The sequence below is a fragment of the Meles meles genome, chromosome 2 (assembly GCF_922984935.1).
Source record: "Meles meles chromosome 2, mMelMel3.1 paternal haplotype, whole genome shotgun sequence".
In the NCBI taxonomy this organism is placed as follows: Eukaryota; Metazoa; Chordata; class Mammalia; order Carnivora; family Mustelidae; genus Meles; species Meles meles.
This window is the reverse complement of record NC_060067.1, coordinates 7280257-7299126: the sequence shown is the minus strand read 5'-3', so window position 1 is coordinate 7299126 and position 18870 is coordinate 7280257. Positions and strand designations below refer to the sequence as shown.

Genomic DNA, 18870 nt, shown 5'->3' with positions numbered 1-18870 from the left:
AGAGAAGTAGCGTCACTAGCACACCGCCCCCTACCGACCGCAGCGGCCAGCCGAGCTGATACGGCGGCTGAGCACGTGACCCGGGGCAGCCGGATTTCCGGTTCCCGGGGCTACGGGGCGGAAGTGAAGGGAAGCGCAATCTCTGTCGTCGACGTTAGTCGCTGACTTCGCCGCTAACGGTAATTCTTAGGTTGCTTCTTCTCCTTCTCCCACCCTCCATCGCCACTCGCCCAACTCTTGGGCGTGGTTCGGGGCGAGGTGGACCGTAGCGGCGCGGAGACGCCCGGGGGCCCCTGAAGAAGGGACGCTCTCCAGCCGCCTCCGCACCTGTGACAGGGCGGCCCCTCCCTTTTCTCCCGGCGGCGGCCGGGAGCCTCGAGAAAGGGGCGGAGCTTCGCGGGCCCCCGGGCTCTGAGCGTGCACCTGGCGGGCTGGCCCTGCTCGCCGGCTCTCGACCTGTTGCTGCTTTTACTCGTCCTTCATTCCTTCAAACTATGCGTTGACGTTTGCTGTTAACCAGTTACCAGTTAAGCATGGGGCCAAAAAGTGAGAAAAAATACACGCCCCACCATGCCCTCCTGGAACTCACGGGCTGGTGAGGGAGAGAGACATGAATCAGAATCACTGTAGCAATAGCAAGATTGCAACTTTGAGAGGTGCCGGGAAGAAGTGTTTGTTCGAGGAGAGCTAGTGCTAGATGGGATCTGATTTCATCGGAGCTTCAAGGAAGGCTTCCCTGGGGAAGCAACACGAAGCCAAAAAATGAGGAAGAGTGAGTGAGTGTGCAGAGGCCTTGTGACCTGGTGCGAAAGGGAAATGTGCAAGATAGAGTCAGACCCCCTCGGAGTGCGTAGTGGGATACGCTTTGCCTTATAAAGAGCCAAGCCCCTGGATAATTTTTAAAGCTGCCAGTGTTGAAGGAAATATTTGGCGTTGGCTTTCTAGCGTGATTTCACAGTACCTAACACGTGCTGGGAAAAGTAAATATGTCGCCCTTAGCTTTGAAGTTACTAACTCTTACCGTTTTAATTTTCTTTCAGTTCTGTTATGAGTTGCTAAAATCATGGTGAAATGTTGCTCGGCCATTGGATGTGCTTCGCGCTGTTTGCCCAATTCCAAGTTAAAAGGACTGACATTTCACGTGTAAGATTTCGCTGTAGTTAAGCCAAGTACTTCTGACTGTTCTAAAAAGCCAGTGACAGTTCCACTGAAGTCTTCAGCTTTGATCTTTAGTTCCCAAATCTGTAAATCGCTTTTTTAGCTAAATTTGAAGTAACAGGGATCTATTTACGTTTTTATAATTTAGTTGAAAAGTTTAAGATACCTGCCAGGGTATCAGAGGCTAGTAAACAAAAATATCAACCTCATTTTTCTAATATTACTACTTTGCGTTTTAACATATCTTCAAAGAAATTCAGTTTTGTTTACATGGAGTTTACATTTTGAAGGAAGAAAGGATCTTTGCCCAAATAGGTCCTGTCCTTTCTGTTTAGAAGTAGATCTAAAATATAAATTACAAGCTCAGACCAAGGGTTCTTTAGCAGTACTGCAGATAAATCAAGATGATCCAGATTTTCTATTTTAAGCCATTTTTCTGACAGCAAAGGAAAGGAATAATAAAGTTTAACAATTACTCATTTGCTAAGGTTTATTTTGCTGCTTTTGTGCGAGGCACTGTGCTACGTGCTAGAGAAAGATGTTAACTACTTTGCAAGGTATGAAGAAACAAAAAATGAGTAGGTGTACCCTACCTTTTCTAAAAAAGATTTGAATCAGCTTGGAAAACTGAAAAGATACGGTTATTGATTTCCAGATCTCTCAAAATAGTTATTTCTGGAATTCCAAAGGGCAGCGGTTCTTTGCCTCATTCACTAAGAATTGATAGACCTGTTGAGTATTAAATGCTATACTAAACTTACTGATAATAACAGAAGAATGAAAATACAAGGTACTCTATTCATCTGGCATAAATTCTGGATATCGCTTCACATAGGAAAAGGCACAAGTGATATTATCATGTATAGATGAAGAAAAACCTCCAGTTGTGGGTCTTCCTATAAGACTGAAATATCCATTGAAACTTTTCTTCTTTATAATATGAAGAAAATTGAAATGAGGGCCATATGTCTGCAGCATGATTAGTAGAAAAATCTATTAAAACTGAAAGTTCTGAAAGCATGATTCATGAGGGCTTCCTGAATATTCCCTTTCTCAAGAGTAATAACAAACTCTTCAGTGAGCCAATTTAGTCACAGCCTTAATTCAAGTATCTATCAATAGTGTTCAATTTTAAAATACTTTCTGTATTTTTTTTCTAGATTCCCCACAGATGAAAATGTCAAAAGAAAATGGGTATTAGCAATGAAAAGGCTTGATGTAAATGCTGCAGGCATTTGGGAGCCTAAAAAAGGAGATGTGTTGTGTTCAAGGCACTTTAAGAAGACAGATTTTGACAGAAGTGCTCCAAATATTAAACTGAAACCTGGAGTCATACCTTCTATCTTTGATTCCCCGTCTCACTTACAGGTTTGTTTATGAGACACTGCTTACCATCATTACTCATTTTTTGTGGTACTATTGAAGAGCCTTTACCACTCAGGCTAAGATTTTTAATTGCTTGTTCCTCTGAAGTCCATTTTTTGAGTTATTACTGCTTCAGCTTTTATAACATATAGTATGAATATTTTACCAGTAACCAGTCAGAAATATTTGTATGTTCCTAAGGTCTGGTAAAGGAGACTGACTTAGGAGTTAACATAATTCAGGATTTGTATCTAAACAATGGAGGAAAATAAGATGGTTGAACTGAAGTTCCAAGTTGCCAGTCCTCCTCACACTGGAGCAAAAGTCAAGAGCAGAGCCACTAACAGGACCAAAGTATACTTTTAGAGCCACATACATTCAAGCTTAAAGCCTAGGTAGAACTAAAAAGAAGAAAAACAAAAGAGATGAGAACAGGAGAATGAAAGGAGAGAAAAGGTAAGAAAAAGAAAATAAAAGAATTGTATAAGTAAAATCTAGTTGAATTTTGTGTTTTTTCTCAGTGGTATTAGTGTTTAGATTGACAAGGCAAGATTGAAGGCAAGATTGCCTTGCCTTCAGTATCTCTCTTAATATGTGGTAAAGGGGTTCTAGAAACCATAGAGTAACCGATTCCAGTGTAGAAAATTCAGGGAGAGCCTGTGGGTCCCAGAACAACAGTAATGAACTTCCATTGAAATTACTTCCTTCCCAACAGCTGGAAACAGGAAGTACAGATGGTCTTTGTCTTAACAATTTTTCCACTTCATGATGGTGCAAAAGCAGTATCCATTCAGTAGAAACCATACTTTGAATTTTTAATTTTCATCTTTTTGCGGGCTAGTGATATGCAGTATACACTGCCATACTCCTGTGATGCTGGGCAGGGGGAATGAGCTGCAGCCACGTGGCCACCAGGGTAAACAACCAATACACTAACAACTGTTCTGTACCCATTCAACCAGTCTGGTTTTCAGTTTCAGTACAGTATTCAGTAAATCACATGAGATATCAACACTTCATTATAAAATAGGCTTGGGACACCCAGGGGCTCTGTTGGTTAAGTGTCCACCTCTTCTGCTCGGGTCATGATCTCAGGGTCGTGAGATCAAGCCGTGTGTTAGACTCCATGCTGGGCGTGGAACCTGCTTAAGAGTCTCCTCCTCCCTCTCCCCTTCCTCTCTTTGCTCTCACTCTTGCTCGCTCTCTCTCTAAAAAAACATAAAAAATAAAAGAGGCTTTGTGTTAGATCACTTTGCTCAGCTGTAGGCTACTGTAAGTGCTGTGAGCATATGTTTATGGTAGGCGAGGCTAACTATTAGATTCAGTAGGTTAGGTGTATCAAATGCCTTTTCGATTTACAATATTTTAAATTTCCATAACCCCATCGTAAAGTAAGGAAGATCCGTAATGCACAAGTGTACCTGCTCCTATATGGTGTGGACCACTATACCCCTGTCCTTACTGGGTCATCTTCCAGTGCCTGCGCGACCAAGTAGAGACTGCCTCGCTCTCGCGCATGTTAATACCTGTACAGCATCTTGTGCAATATGTTGGCAAGGTTTTCCTTCCCTGATAGCAAGTGTCATTTAGCTTTAATGTTGAGAATCTTAAGAAATGTGGGCGTAATCAAATAAACCATAATACTAACTTTCAAAAACTATTTATATCCTTATACAAAGTTTTTCATTATGGGAAATTAAATGATGCAAGCAAAAAGACAGTAGAAGTTAACAGTTATCAGGGGCACCTGGCTGGCTTAGTTGGTAGAGCATGCGACTCTTAATCTCAGGGTCCTGAGTTCAAGTGCCATATTGGGCATGGAGCCTACTGTTAAAAAAAGAAGTATTAGAAAAATTAACAATCATATAATCCAGAGGTAATACTTTTAACATTCAATGTGTATCTTTCCAGTCACTTGTTTGTATATGTTTGTGTATAAATTCATCTATCAATATTCTTAGAAAAATATGATTACACTATAGATTTGAACCTGGAACAACAGAGTTTGAATGCATAGGTCCCCTTATACACAGATTTTTTTTCAATAAATACAGTACTCTAAATGTATTTTTTTCTTCCTTAGGATTTTAATCACATTTTCTCTAGTTTACTTCACTGTAAGAATACCGTAGAGAAGACATACGCAAAATATGTGTTAATCAACTATTTGTGTTGTCAGTAAGCCTTCCAGTCTACAAACTGTAGGTAGTTAAGTTTTGTGAGAGTCAAAAGTTATACACGGATTTTCAACTGTGCAGGGGAGTTGGTGCCCTTAACCCCGCATTGTTCAAGGATCAACTGTATGTCCTTTTCTTTTCTTTTTAAGATTTTATTTATTTTTTTGACAGACAGAGATTTCAAGTAGGCAGAGAGGCAGGCAGAGAGAGAGGAGGAAGCAGGCTCCCCGCTGAGCAGAGAGCCCAATGTGGGGCTAGATCCCAGGACCCTGGGATCATGACCTGAGCCGAAGGCAGAGGCTTTAACCCACTGAGCCACCCAGGTGCCCCTGTATATCCTTTTCATAATTTGCTTCCATCTCTCTCTCTCTCTCGTTCATCCCAGCATTTACATAGTATTTACTATGTGCCAAGCACTATTCTAAGCACCTTATATGTAAACTCATTTAGTCCTTTTAACAACCATGTGAAATAAATACTATTATTATTCTCATTGTACTACTTGAAGAAACATGGGTCCAGAGAGCTGAAATACCTTCCCCAGGTCATACAGCTATTAAATGGCAGAGGCTGGATTAGAACCCAGTAATTTTGGATCCAGAGTCCACTGTGAACTACTGCTCTCCATGATGTTAAATATTTTTCCATAACAAATGGCTTTCAAACTTTAGTCTACATAAGAATTATCCAAGGAGCTTATTTAAAATGGGGAATCGGGGTGTCTGCGTGGCTCAGTCTGCTGAGAAACCTACTCCTGGTTTTGGCTTAGGTCATGATCTCTGGGTCATGAGATCGAGCCCTCCATAGGGCTCCATGCTCAGCAGAGAGACAACTTGAAGATTCTCTCCCTCTGCCACTCCCCCTGCTCGCACTCTCTCCCTCTAAAATAATCTTTAAAAAATAAAATGGAGAATCCTGTTCCCCAGAGAGTTTCATTCACTAAGTTGGGGCTAGAGTCCAGAAAGCTGCACGTGTTAACAAGCATCCCACTCAATTGTGTTGCACATCTACAGATGATACTTTTAACAGAAACCTATATAGACATCAATTTTTTAAACTAAACTTTATACTAAAATATACATATGGGAAAGTGCACACATCATAAGTGGACCTAGCAATAAATTGTCATTAAGTGAATTAACTCCCTTTAAACCAAGATACAAAATATTAACCATCACTCGGAAGCCTCCTTCATGCTCTTTTCCAGTCACTGCACCTCCAAAGGTAAATACTATCCTGACTTTTATCACCATCTGTTATATAAATGGAGTCAGTATGTCCTCTGACTTCTTTAGCTCAATGTTTTATATGTGTGATTCATCCATGTTTAGTATGTGATAGTAGTCCATTTATTTCTTTGCCACATAGTATTCTGTTACCTAAATAAACTATAATTTTGCCTTTCTACTGTTGATAAACATTTGGGTTGTTTTCACTTTAGGTCTGTTACGAATGATGCAGCTATGAGTGTTCTTGTCCATGCCCTTGGGTACACGTAGGTTCACATTTCTGCAAAGTGTACATACGATTCTCTTAGAAGTGGAACTGCTGGGTCCTAGAGATGTGTATGTTCAGCTCGAGCAGATATTGCCATCGTTTTCCAAAGTGGTTTTGCCAATTTGTAATCTCATCTGCATATGAATGTTCCTCTGGTTCTAGATCCCTGTCAGTACCCGGTGGTATCAGTTGTACAAAACGCATTTAGTGACCATGAAGCAATTGATTTTATGTATGAACAATAGTTTATGGAACCAATTACTATTGTATGTAGGTTATCATCACTTACTATTCTAAGCAGTAGCGTGATAAACATTATTCTAGCCAAATCTTTGTACATATCCTTACTGTCTCAAACTAAATTCCCGGAAATAAAATTTCGCATCAAAGATTACACACATTTTTAAACCCTTTGCTTTTGATACAGATCCCTGTCATTCCCTTATTACATTTGCATGAAAGTATCCATCCACCCTAGTCCTCAGAGTTGTGTTTTTAACCTTTGTTAAAATTGATTGGCAAAAATGACATTTTGTTGTAATTTATTTTTGGATTTTGGTCTCTGTATTTACTAGACGTTTGTATTTTTTATTTTGTGAGTTACTTATTGAGGACCTTTTCTATTTTCATCTTTTTCTAAATCGTGTGTAAAAACACTACGTATTGAAGATACAGATTATTTAACTGACCTCTGAGTTGCAGTTACTTCTTGTTGTTTTTAGTACTAATTATCAGGTTGAATTGGTTTTTTTGTTTTGTTTGAAATTCAGATGTCTCTTTTAAATAGTCAGTTCTGTATTTTCTATTGAATTATCTGCCTCTAGCCTTCCCTACCTTAAGATAATATAAATATTCCCTATTTTTTCTACTTCCTAAGGATTTTCATTTTTACATAAATTTTCAGTGCTGGAATTTCAACATGATTTATTGTATATAAAGGATATAACTTTTTCTTAATTAGTTCATTTTTACATGATTTAGAGCCTTTCTTTTTTTTTAGCATTTTTTTTAAGATTTTATTTATTTATTTGAGAGAGAAAGAGGGAGAACACAGAGAGTGAGAGGGAGAAGCAGACTCCCTGCCAAGCACAGAGCCCAGCGTAGGGCTTGATCCCAGGATCCCAAGATCATGACCTGAGCCAAAGGCAGATACTTAAGCAACTGAGCCACCCAGGCGCCCCGATAACCTTTCTTCGCTTATTTTTTTTTTTTTTTGAAGATTTTATTGGAGAAGAGAGAGAGAATGGGTGCACGTGCACATGCATGAGAGGTGGGGGAGGGGCAGAGAGAGAGAGAGAAGCAGACTCCCTGCTGAGCACAGAGCCAGAGGCTCTCAACCTCACAACTCAGAGGTTGTGATCTCACAACCCTGAGATCATGACCTGAGCTGAAACCAAAAGTCAGATGCTTAATCAACTGAGCCACCCAGGTGCCCTGGCCTTTCTCCACTTATTTAGACTGCCTTTTTTTTCCTAAAACCTTTTATCCACCTGATCTATTTCTAGATTTTTCTGTCTCATCTTTGAGAGAGTAGCACACTATATTAACTGTTGTTAATGAGTAATATATCTTTAAGAAGTGGTAGGACATATTCTTTCTCAACAGCATTCTTATTTTTTTAGGAAAATTTATGTTTCTAGATGAACTTTAGAGTTATTTTCAGGAAGTTCCTTTGAACTAATCCCAGAGATTAAACTCATACTGTTATTGCTATATTATATGTAGACCAGTATTGCCTGCCTGTAAAAAGATTTTATATACTTTTTGAAAAGGCAATATTGGTCTATGCACTACAGAATACCATACAATACATACTAGTTCATCTGCTAGAATACCAGCTCTAGTCTCCTAGTGGCCAATAAGAAGAATAGAATACATTGGGTCACCAGGATTGCACTGTCAATATGTTTTCTTAAAATTCATGCTCTCTGTTAAGGAGAAGCAAAACATTTTTCAGCAATAGTTATGAAAAGAATGTTTCTCTTGAGACCTCTTAAAGGAGACATTGCCTGACATAGTGGACAAGACTTCCGTAACATCCTTAAAGCAAACATGAGAACCATTTCATATTAAAAATGCTGTCTTTTTTACAAGCTGAGTGCATACCATCATAAAACAATTTAAAATAAAATTTGAGAGTGAATTTAAGCACTTAAGACCAAATCTGCCTCTCTGTGACCTGCCTCTCTCTTGACCTGGGGTTGGGGATGGGGAGAGGGGTTATCTAGGTTATTTGGAGGATTGTATGAATGGCAAATTATTTTTTAGTAAGCAGTAGTTTGTATTTAAAAAAAAAAAAAACTAATCTCAAAGGAATTTAAAATTTACTGAGTTTTCCAAGGAATTTCCATGAAAAGAAATATTGTATTCCACTACACAAAGTTAAGAAAGAATAAAAATTTTAAAAAGGACAGAAGTATCTACAATGATTTTTATTAACTCTACTTAACAGGAGAAAAGAGCAAAACTTCATTGTAGAAAAAACTTCACCCTCAAAACCTTTCCAGTCACAAACCACAATCACCAGCTTGTTGGTGCTTCCTCATGCACTGAAGAATTCCAATCCCAGTTCATTTTTGTAAGTAAAATTACTTACTGACCTAATGCTGATATTTTTAATATGTCTTCTCCATAGGATTAGAGTAGAAAATGTAGGTGTTTGAGATATAGATGTAGATATAAGTACAGATATGATGTCCAAAAATAATATTGCTTCACAGGACCATTATAATTTTTATATATGTGTAATAATATAGAAGTAATAAATCCTTTGATTACAATTCAGTTGAAAGAATGCCCTCACAGAGCTTTATTTACCAAGAAAAATGCAATAATTAATTTCTCCCTTTAGGTACTGTACGTTCTACATGGAAATATCTAATTACTTCTTTAGGTTTTCTTAGAACAGTCATACACATACAGAGTTTTCAGGCTTGCATTACTATTCATCTCATTGAGTATTCCTGTTAGAGCCAGACCTAGAACCCAGATCTGTAACTTTATAATAATTCTTGAAATCAGGCAGTGTTTGTCTTCCAACTTTGTTATTTTTTCAAAGTTGTTTTGAATATTCTATATCTTTTGCATTTTCATGTGAATTTTAGAATCATTTTGTAACGAGTTCTATAAAAATTCCTGCTGGAATTTTAACTGGGATTTCATTTGGAACGAATTGACATCTTAATGAAACTATTTTAAGTCTTTGAACCTGTGAACTCATTGTATCTCTACAATTATTTAGGTCTTTAACTTCTCTCTGCAGTATTTTGTAGTTTTCAACATACCCATCTTTCACTTTATCAGATTTATCCCTAATGTTGTATGCAGTTGGATGCTATTATAAATGGTGTTTTGTTTTGTTTTTACTGATAGAATATGGTAGTTGATTTTTGTACATGGATCTTCTATTTGGCAAGCTTGCTAAACTCATATATTCATTATAAAAGCTTTTTTATAGAGGCTGTTAGATTTTCTACATAATCATGTTGTCTGTCATTAAAGTTTTAATTCTTCCTTTCCAAAACAGAGGTCTTTTCTTTCTTTTTCTTGCTTTATTGCACTGCTTTGAACTTCCAGGGCTATGCCGAATGGAAGTATTGAGAGCTGTTCTCCAGGCTTTGTCCCTGATTTTAGAAGGCAGGCATTCAGTCTTTCACCACTAAATATGATGTTAACTGTAGGTTTTTTATAAATGCCTTTTATCAGGCTGAGGAAGTGCCTTTATGTTCCTAGTTTGGTGAGAATTTTTATCAGAAGTGAATGTTAGTTTTGTCAAACGATTTTTCTGTATCTATTTAGATTATGTGGCTTTCTTTTGTAGTTTTTTAATATGATTAGTCATATCAATTCATGTTTGAATATTAAACCAGCCTCAGAATAAACCTTACCTTATGGTGTGTTATCACTTTTATATATTGTTGGATTAGATTTATTAAAATTTTGTTTAGAATCTTTCCTTGTATGTATAGTCGGGATATTGGCCTGTAGTTTTCTATGTAATGTCTTTGTCTGGTTTTAGAATCAGAATAATGCTGACCTCAGTAAATAAGTTAGAAAATATTGCCTGCTTTTTTTATTTTTCTAGAAGAGTTGGTATAGATTTGTTATTATTTCTTCCATAAGTATTTGCTAGAATACCCTACCAAAACTATCTGGGCCTGAAGTGGGAAAAATTTTTTGGTAGCTTGTGTCTTCCAAGGGCTTTGTCTATTTTATCTCAGTTGTCAAGTTTATTATTTTAAAATTGTTCATAATATTTGCTTATTATCCTTTTAACATATGTAGAATCTGTAGTGATATTATCTGTCCCATTTCTGATATTGGCAATTTGTTTCTGTTCTCTTTTATTGCTGATCAGTCTGCCTAGAGATTTATCAATTTTATTGTCCTGGGGCACCTGGATGGCTCAGTCAGTTAAGCATCTGCCTTTGGTTCAGGTCATGATCCCAGGGTCCTGGGATCAAAGCCCACATCCATCAGGCTCTCTGCTCAGTGGGAAATCTGCTTCTCCCTCTCCCACTCCCCTTGCTTGTATTCCTTCTCTCTGTCAAATAAATAAATAAAAATCTTTTAAAATAAAATCTTTTTTAATGGATCTTGTCAAAGAACTAGGTTTCATTAATATTCTTGCTTTTTTGTTTTTGTTTTCTACTTCACTGATTTCCATTCATCTTTATTATTTTCTTTTTTCTACTTCCATAAAATTTGTTCATCTTTTTCTAGTTTCTTAAAATGAAAGCTAAGGTCGGGACACCTGGGTGGCTCAGTTGGTTAAGCAGCTGCCTTCGGCTCAGGTCATGATCCTAGCGTCCTGGGATCAAGTCCCATATCGGGCTCCTTGCTCGGCAGGGAGCCTGCTTCTCCCTCTGCCTCTGCCTACCTCTCTGCCTACTTGTGATCTTTCTCTCTCTGTCTCTCGCTCTGACAAATAAATAAATAAAATCTTAAAAAAAAAAAAATGAAAGCTAAGGTCATTGACTTGAGGCTTGTGTCTTTGTAATATAGGCATTTAGTGATATTAATTTCTCCTTAAGTATTGCTTTAGAAACCCTCCAGAAATTAAATGTGTTCATTTTCATTTAGTTCAGAATACTTCTAAATTCCATTTTGATTTGTTCTTTGACCCATGAATTATTTAGAGGTGTGTGCTATATGGTTTCCAAAAATTGGGGAATTTTCCACATATCTTTCTATTAATTTCTAATTTAATTCTATTGTAGTTAGAGAATATACGTTATATGGCTTGAAATATTTTTAAATTTATTGAGACTTATATTCTAGAATATGGTCTGTCTTGACAAATGTTCTGTGTGCATTTGCAAAGAATGTACATTCTGCTGATGTTGTTTTAGAAATGTCCATTAAGTCAAGCTGTTTATAGTGTTGTTCAAGTTTTCATCCCTACTAAACTTCTATTTGTTCTGTTTTTGAGAGAGGAATGTAATCTTCTGGTAATGTTCTAATTCTTGAAGTTGTCAGTTTTTTCTTGTTATGTTTTACAGTACTGTTATTGGGTAGTAAATATTTAGGATTATTATGTCTTGATAATTTAACCCCTTTATTATTAGGAAATAACCTTCTTTATCCCTGATAATGTTCTTTTGCTCTGAAATCTATTTTCTCTGATAGCAGTATACCCACTTTAGTTTTCTTTTTCATCAGTGTTATATATTGGTATACAGATCGTTCCCAACTTCTGATGGTTTGACTCATGATTTTTCAACTTTACAATGATGCAAAATCAATAGACATTCAATAGAAACCATATTTCAGGTACTTTTTTCAATTTAACTAAATAGTATTTTAAAATGTCAGACAAGAAATACTCATAAACAATGAAAAGACAACTACTTGCTTCTTACAAAGCATACATTGATTCATATTATATCTTCAATAAACTATAAACATTTTAATGTTAGGAATCATTTCATATTCAATGGTGCTAAATAAATAATTTAATTAAGTTCTTTTTAACTTAACTTGAATGTTATTACCAGAAAAGGATTGTAAATAACTGTATTCTTTAGAAAATATATGTGAAAGATTATCTATTTATTTCAAAATATAAATCTAAATTATGCAACAATTGAAACAAATTACACCATGATCCATTGTTGTAGTTAATGAAATGACATTCTCTAGTGAATATGGGTCTCTCATATTGACAGTACACTTAATATTTCAAGTTTTTAATTTTCATCTTTTCCTGGGCCAGTGATATATGGTATATACTCTTATGATGTTGGGCAATGGCAGCAAGTCACAGCTTCCAATCAGCTACATGATCACAGGGGTGAACAATCAATACACTTAGAACCATTCTGTGCCCATACGACCATTGTTTTTCACTTCCAATAACAGTATTCAGTAAGTTACATGAGATATTCAACACTTTATTACAAAATAGGCCTTGTGAAACCCATCATAAGTGGAGGTAGATCTGTATCTTTTTCTGCTCTTTTACTTTGAACCTATTTCATGTGTTTGGACTGTATATTTTTTTAGGTAAGTTATATTTTTGGGTCTTGATTTTTTTTTTACTCTAATCTGATAATTTCAGCCTTTTACTTGGGTTATTTAGACCATTTACACTTAATGTGTTTATTGATATTATTTGGTTTAATTAAATCTGTTGTCTTATTTGTCTCCAACTTGTTCCATTTGCTCTTTGTTCCTATTTTCTTCTTTTTCTGCCTTTTTTTTGGGTTAATTGAATTTTTTTGGTTCCATTTTATATTTTTTTTACTCATTAGCTGTAACTTTTTTTGTTTTAGTAGTTGCTTTTGAGTCTATAGCATTCATCTTTAAATTATCAAAGGCTATATCCAACTGATATTTCACTTAACACAATAGAATCTTAAAATAGTCTACTTTCATTTCCCTTCTCCCAATTTTTGTGTTACTGCTAGCATACATTTCACTTTTACATAGACTATAAACCCCACACTACATTGTTCTAATTTTTATTTTAACAATAAGCTATCTTTTAAAAAGATATAAAATAATAAGAAAAAAAATCTTATACCTTACCCATGTAGCGGCCATTGCCAAGGCTTTTCATTCCTATATTTCCCTCTGGTTCCATTCTGTCTGAAGGACTTTAACATTTGGTGATGAATTATTTCAGCTTTTATATTTCTGAAAAAAAAAATTACTTAGTCTCTGTTTTTGAAAGATCTTTTCATTACCTATCAAATCCTAGGTTGATAGTTTGGGAGATTCTTTTGTTTGTTTTTCGTTCTTCAGAGATGTTGCTCCACTGTATCCTCACAAGCATTCTTTTTAATGCAAAATCTGTCATCTTTATCCTCTATATATCTAATGTTTCTTTTTTTCTTTGCTTTTAAGGTTTTTTCTTTGCCAGTGGTTTGAATAATTTGATTATGATGTACCTTAGTTTAGTTTTCTTCATATTTCTCATGCTTGGGATGAGAAATGTGCTTGAGCTTCTTTATCTGTGGGTTTGTAGTTGTCATCAAACTTGGACAAATTTTGGCCAAGGTTTCTTCAGATATTTCATTCTGCCTCAACCTTTCTTTTCATTCCTTCAGGGATTCTGACTGCATGTATATTAGGCTATCTGAGTCACACTACCACTTATGGATGCTCTCCTAATTTTCTGGGTTTTTTTCTGGCTCTGTTTTTCAGTATTCCCTTTTCTCTCTGAAGTCTATTCTGGATAGTTCGTATCGCTGAATCCTCACCTTCGCTAATCTGCCCTTAATTCCCTCCAATGTATTTTTCACCTCACACGTTGTAGATTTTATCTCTAGATGTTCTATTTCATTCCTTTTTATATCTTTCATGTCTCTACCTAACTTTTTGAATATACAGAATACAATTTTAATAACTTTCTTAATTCCCCTATCTGCTAATTCCAACATTGTGGCAATTCTGGGTTAGTTTCCATTGACTAGTTTATTTCTTATTATGGCTCATGTTTTCCTGTTTCTACACATACCTGATAAATGTTGTGTGCTGCACATTGCGGATTTTACTTTGCTGGATGGTGGATATTTTTGTACCCTGTGTTCTTGAGCTTTGTTCTGGGTTACCACAAAGTTATTTGTAAACAGTTTGATCCTCTCAGGTTTTGTTTATTAGGCAGGACTAGAAGAGTGTTCCGTCTAGGGCTATTTGTTCTCCACCACTGTGGCAAGACCCTTCTGTATACTCTACTCAGTGCCCCGTGAATCCTGAAGTTTTCTAATCTGGTAGGAGAGGGAATAGTGGCCCTGCCCTCTGAACACAGGGCACTGCTGGTCCTTTCTGGTCATTTTTTCTTCAGCCTTGAGCAGTTTCCTACCTGTGTGCACTGAATACTAGAAGGGGAGCCTGTAAGGATCTTCAGAGTCCTCTCCTCGCTAGTACTTTGTCCTGTAAATGGTAACCACTGTGGTCTTTCTGGATGCTTTGCACAGTCTTCTCAGGCTACCGAGCTCCACGGCATTAATGCTCTCCCAAAGCAATAAGCTTGGGCAGTCAGCCAGAGGGCTCACCTCTTAGTTTCCCATCTGTCCAGGATTGCTGCCTTCCTTGCCTGATGTCAGTTATCTTTGTAACATTTTTTATGCCTTTTAGCCATATGTGGGGTTTTTTAGGTAGGAGTCAATCCAGTCTGTTACTGTCAATTCCACACTGCTAGAAGTGAAAGTTCTCTTTATTAATTTTAATATTAATAAAAACTTCTCAAAATTATTTTATAGTGTGTTTTTAAGATATGTTAGTGTTACTTTCCCTATTTTCAAATGAAAAAAAGTATACCCAGCAAACATAAGCATAGCCATAATAAATATTGAGAGAGCTTAAATTCTCTCTCTTAAAACCCCAAACCAGAGTCCTCCCTAAGTATATAACCCTCAGCCCAAGAACCTGCTCCAGTGCTCCTTTTCTGTCATCTCCTTTAACATGAATATCAATACAAAATAAAATAGTTAAAAGTGTAACCGTTGAAGATTTGTTGGTAGCTAAGCACAAACATAGCAGCCCACAGCTAGGGAACAAAGGCTGGATAGTCATTACAGGTGTCTTGTGCGTAGCAGATACTTACCCCCAATGAGCAGTGCTTCCCCTCCATAGATTCTGTACCCCCATGTTACACCTAGCCTTAGATAAAGGAGGGTGGCTCTGGGCACCCAAAATACCGCTTCTACCTGCATCTTCCTGTGTTCTTTAAACCGCTAAGTATCACCAACTTAGCGATACCTAAGCATTGTAAATGGAAAACAACTGAGACCTAGCTATAAGCTTTTACATAACTACTTGCCTCTCTGGTTTAATAACTTCGTGTTTATATTTTTAGGAACATAGCTACAGTGTAATGGACAGTCCAAAGAAACTTAAGCATAAATTAGATCATGTGATCAGCGAGCTAGAGGACACCAAGAAAAGTCTGCGGAATGTTTTAGACCGAGAAAAACGTTTCCAAAAATCATTGAGGAAGACAATCAGGGAATTAAAAGATGAATGTCTCATCAGCCAAGAAACAGCAAATAGACTGGAAGCTTTCTGTTGGGAGTGTTGTCAGGAGAGCATAGAAAGAGACTATATTTCATGAAATAATTCCATGTTCTGTTCTACCTAAAATTAATATTGGTACAGCTTTTTAGAAAATAGTTCTCACTTACCATCATTAAATATTATCCATTATTTAGAGTGCTTCTTTGGCTCTCCCGTAGCATAATGCATTTAGTTGTTATCCAAAGGGTTTTTTTGAAGACGTACAGAAATGTGTGCTAGTTATCATGTTTTTGTATGATTTGTGACAATTATGTTTTTATAGACCTAAACTAGTGCCAGGTCACTATCGTAAGATGTTAAGAGATCCAGAAGTTTCCACGGGACTTAGGAAATGATACCAAATTAGCCACATTCAGCCATGGTAGTAGGAACTGGACTCTGCTTCAACAGCATCAGATTTTTGGCTTCAAAGGAGTACCTTGACTTATATATGCTTTATGGTAAGTACGTTGAGTTACACTTCAAATGTATTTTACTATAAAGCAGAATTCATTTATAACACAAGGCTATCTTGGATCCGTTCCAAGTTGCTTTTGTTATTAGTAATACCAAAAGATTTTTTTTCTTTTTTTTTTACATAACATCCCATAGTCTTGACCCTGAGAATAGCAATGGTACAGATCTGTTGGCTTTTAAAGTTGTTCAGAGCCAGGTTGAGAAGACCTCTGACAAGGTCTCAGTTTTTCAGTATGGTACATCATTCCTCCCTTCTAAGGAGAACTTGATACAAATGTGCATAGGTTTAAAAAGCAAAAAAAAAAAAAGGTCCTAAATCTGATTTTTAAAATTTGGTTGTGGACAGTTGTTCTGAACATTTTGTTTCATTATAAAGGAGTGTCTGGATATATTTTTTTAATTTTTTTAATTTTTTATTTATTTACTACCTGGATATTTTTAATGCTCCTTTGTATTTTACAGAAAGTAACATCGCTGACATTTCTAAAATACAAAATATAGATGAAATCATTAAAATATAATGATTGTGGCTCTTCCAATTGCGATAGGATTTGGAGAAAGGGTTAGAATATTTCCCTGTAATTAGGAGAGTCTACTGTCCAAAGACTTTTATTTAAAGAAAGAAAGGAAAGCAGCAACTTTAGAGTAGCTTCTTACTGACTATACAAAAGAAGAACTCTTAGCTATTTTTTGATCCAAGTGTCCGAAATTTAGCTTTTCTCCTAATTTCTTATTAAGAACAACTGAAATTAGAGTCATAAATACTGTGGATTAGATTAAAAATTACCAGCCCAAAGCCAAATTCTACTTTGAAACACATGTACATATTCAAACCTCATTCAGATGTCTATGCAGTAGTAGTTAGAATTTGAGTATCAATTGTTTCATTGTGTTAACTAGAAATGAATTGCATTTTGTGCTGGAATGTTCATGGAAATTTTATTTGTGTTATATTAACATCAGTGAGGATATGGTCACTTGAATTTTCTCTGTAGTCAAGAATTTTCTGTGTGTTAATGCATGTTATATTTTTATGTAGGATTCCATCTAAATGGGAACCTTCCCAAATTTCAGAGGTCAGCATTATGCTAAGAAGAAACACCAAGGTCGTATCTTTTTACTACCTAGAAAAATCTCATTAGCTTCCCATTATTTATTTTAGTTACTTAATCTTGAATTCATAATGGACATTTGAAGGGGACGTTTGGATATGATCTTAGGTTTTATAGAGATACTGTGATAGAAATGGAGAGTATTTTTGAGTATGAAAATTAAAGTCAGTGGACAGTGGAGAAAAGTAGGATCGATCCAAACACAGTATGTCCAAATTCCGCTCTCCACCGGCTGCTCAGAACGACTCCAGCCTGGGAGACCACTCCAAGAGTCAAAGCCCAGTTTGTGCCTCGATCACAGTCAGTCACCGCAGTCACTTTTACTACTTGTGTTCACAGTGAACTTAGCCCTTGTCTTCTTTGTCATTGGGCTTAGTATTTTACTGAGAGATAGGTCACTGAGAACAACATATCAGTATCACCACGGACCCAGAGCTACCCATGTGCTCTGTATTCGTAGGGAGAGATGATTACCAATAGAAATCTGACATAAGCAGGAGGGTTCTCCTCACCTGCCACCGCAAACAAATGCCTAGACACAGTAAGTACCTCAGTCCTCTGTTCCAGATATTCCAGCCCAGACCAGGGAGAAACTGTCCTGTGCAGAGCCAACCAGTCACCCCCATCCAGAGGGGCCTCAAGCAGCCGAGGCCAGCGTAAGGTTTCACTTTGCTTTAAAGTTGGGAGTAGCCTCTGGATCCTGGAACAAACCAATACACCAGTTCAACCTCAGCACCAAATCAGGTACAAAGGACTTGACATGGCATTTTTCTCCATAACAAGTTTAAATCGCTGGAAATAGACTTTGGTTGCTAAAGATAATCAAAATTATACCACAGTCTTTGAGAAAAGATGAAATGTATTAAAATACATATTTAGTTTTTAAAAAGGGTAAAATATTACAGAAATAATTGAGGAGTGAAGAATCCATTATTCATTTGAAAAATAAAATATTTTCTCCAGTAATGTATTGTATGTGGTTTTTATACAGTTACTCAATAAAATGAGCAGAGAAAAATAAAGAGTGTATGTACTGTGGTTTTGCTTTCATTTCTTCTGCATTTTTCCCTCCACCAACAACTCTGATATCATAGGGTCTGCTACGTTAGATGACCCAAGTGGCAGACTCGCTTTTGCCAAAATCTGGATGTTTCCTGCTTGGGCCTCACTCAAAACTGGCAGCCTTTCACGTCACTCAGTGTTACAGCTGAGAGGAGGAGTATTAGGTGTGAAATGGGCTTCCTTCTTCAGAGCGGAAGATGCAGGTTGTAATCATTTGTCTTTTACTTCAGAGGGGATGATGTGCTAGCATGCCCCTGCTCCCTGGACACTCCTCCCCCCAGATTTTACTGATTCGGTAGGCTCTGGAGTGCATGGGTTTTATCTCACCCTCTAGAGCACATGTACTTTATCAAGGCCTCAGATTTACGAATCACATCTTGCTCATGCCATTGGATTAGCATAATCCATCAGTCTGGTGACTTAAGTGACTTTCTGTAGAATGTCTACCTGGTTTACGTCTCTTCCGATTATATTAATGGAAGCCAGAGAGTTACATGGCCTGTTGTTCCTTCCATGTGAGGGTG

The 18870-nt window shown here is 36.8% G+C and overlaps 1 protein-coding gene across 1 annotated transcript; it reads left to right on the top strand.

Moving 5' to 3' along the window:
- The first annotated feature begins 97 nt into the window (after nt 1-97).
- On the top strand, nt 98-15845 carry THAP6 (THAP domain containing 6). Its single transcript, XM_045992744.1, has 5 exons — nt 98-179; nt 1041-1143; nt 2319-2526; nt 8650-8775; nt 15499-15845. The coding sequence occupies exons 2-5, from the start codon at nt 1064-1066 to the stop codon at nt 15751-15753; spliced, it is 669 nt and encodes a 222-aa protein (XP_045848700.1). The 5' UTR covers nt 98-179; nt 1041-1063; the 3' UTR covers nt 15754-15845.
- The last annotated feature ends 3025 nt before the right edge of the window (nt 15846-18870 follow it).

Excerpts from the sequence above, each read along its gene's own strand:
- THAP6 (XM_045992744.1), top strand. The coding sequence starts at position 1,064 with ATGGTGAAATGTTGCTCGGCCATTGGATGTGCTTCGCGCTGTTTGCCC. Across the intron at positions 1,144-2,318 it reads AAAGGACTGACATTTCACGT|ATTCCCCACAGATGAAAATG; the intron begins GTAAGATTTCGC and ends TTTTTTTTCTAG. Across the intron at positions 2,527-8,649 it reads ATTCCCCGTCTCACTTACAG|GAGAAAAGAGCAAAACTTCA; the intron begins GTTTGTTTATGA and ends TCTACTTAACAG.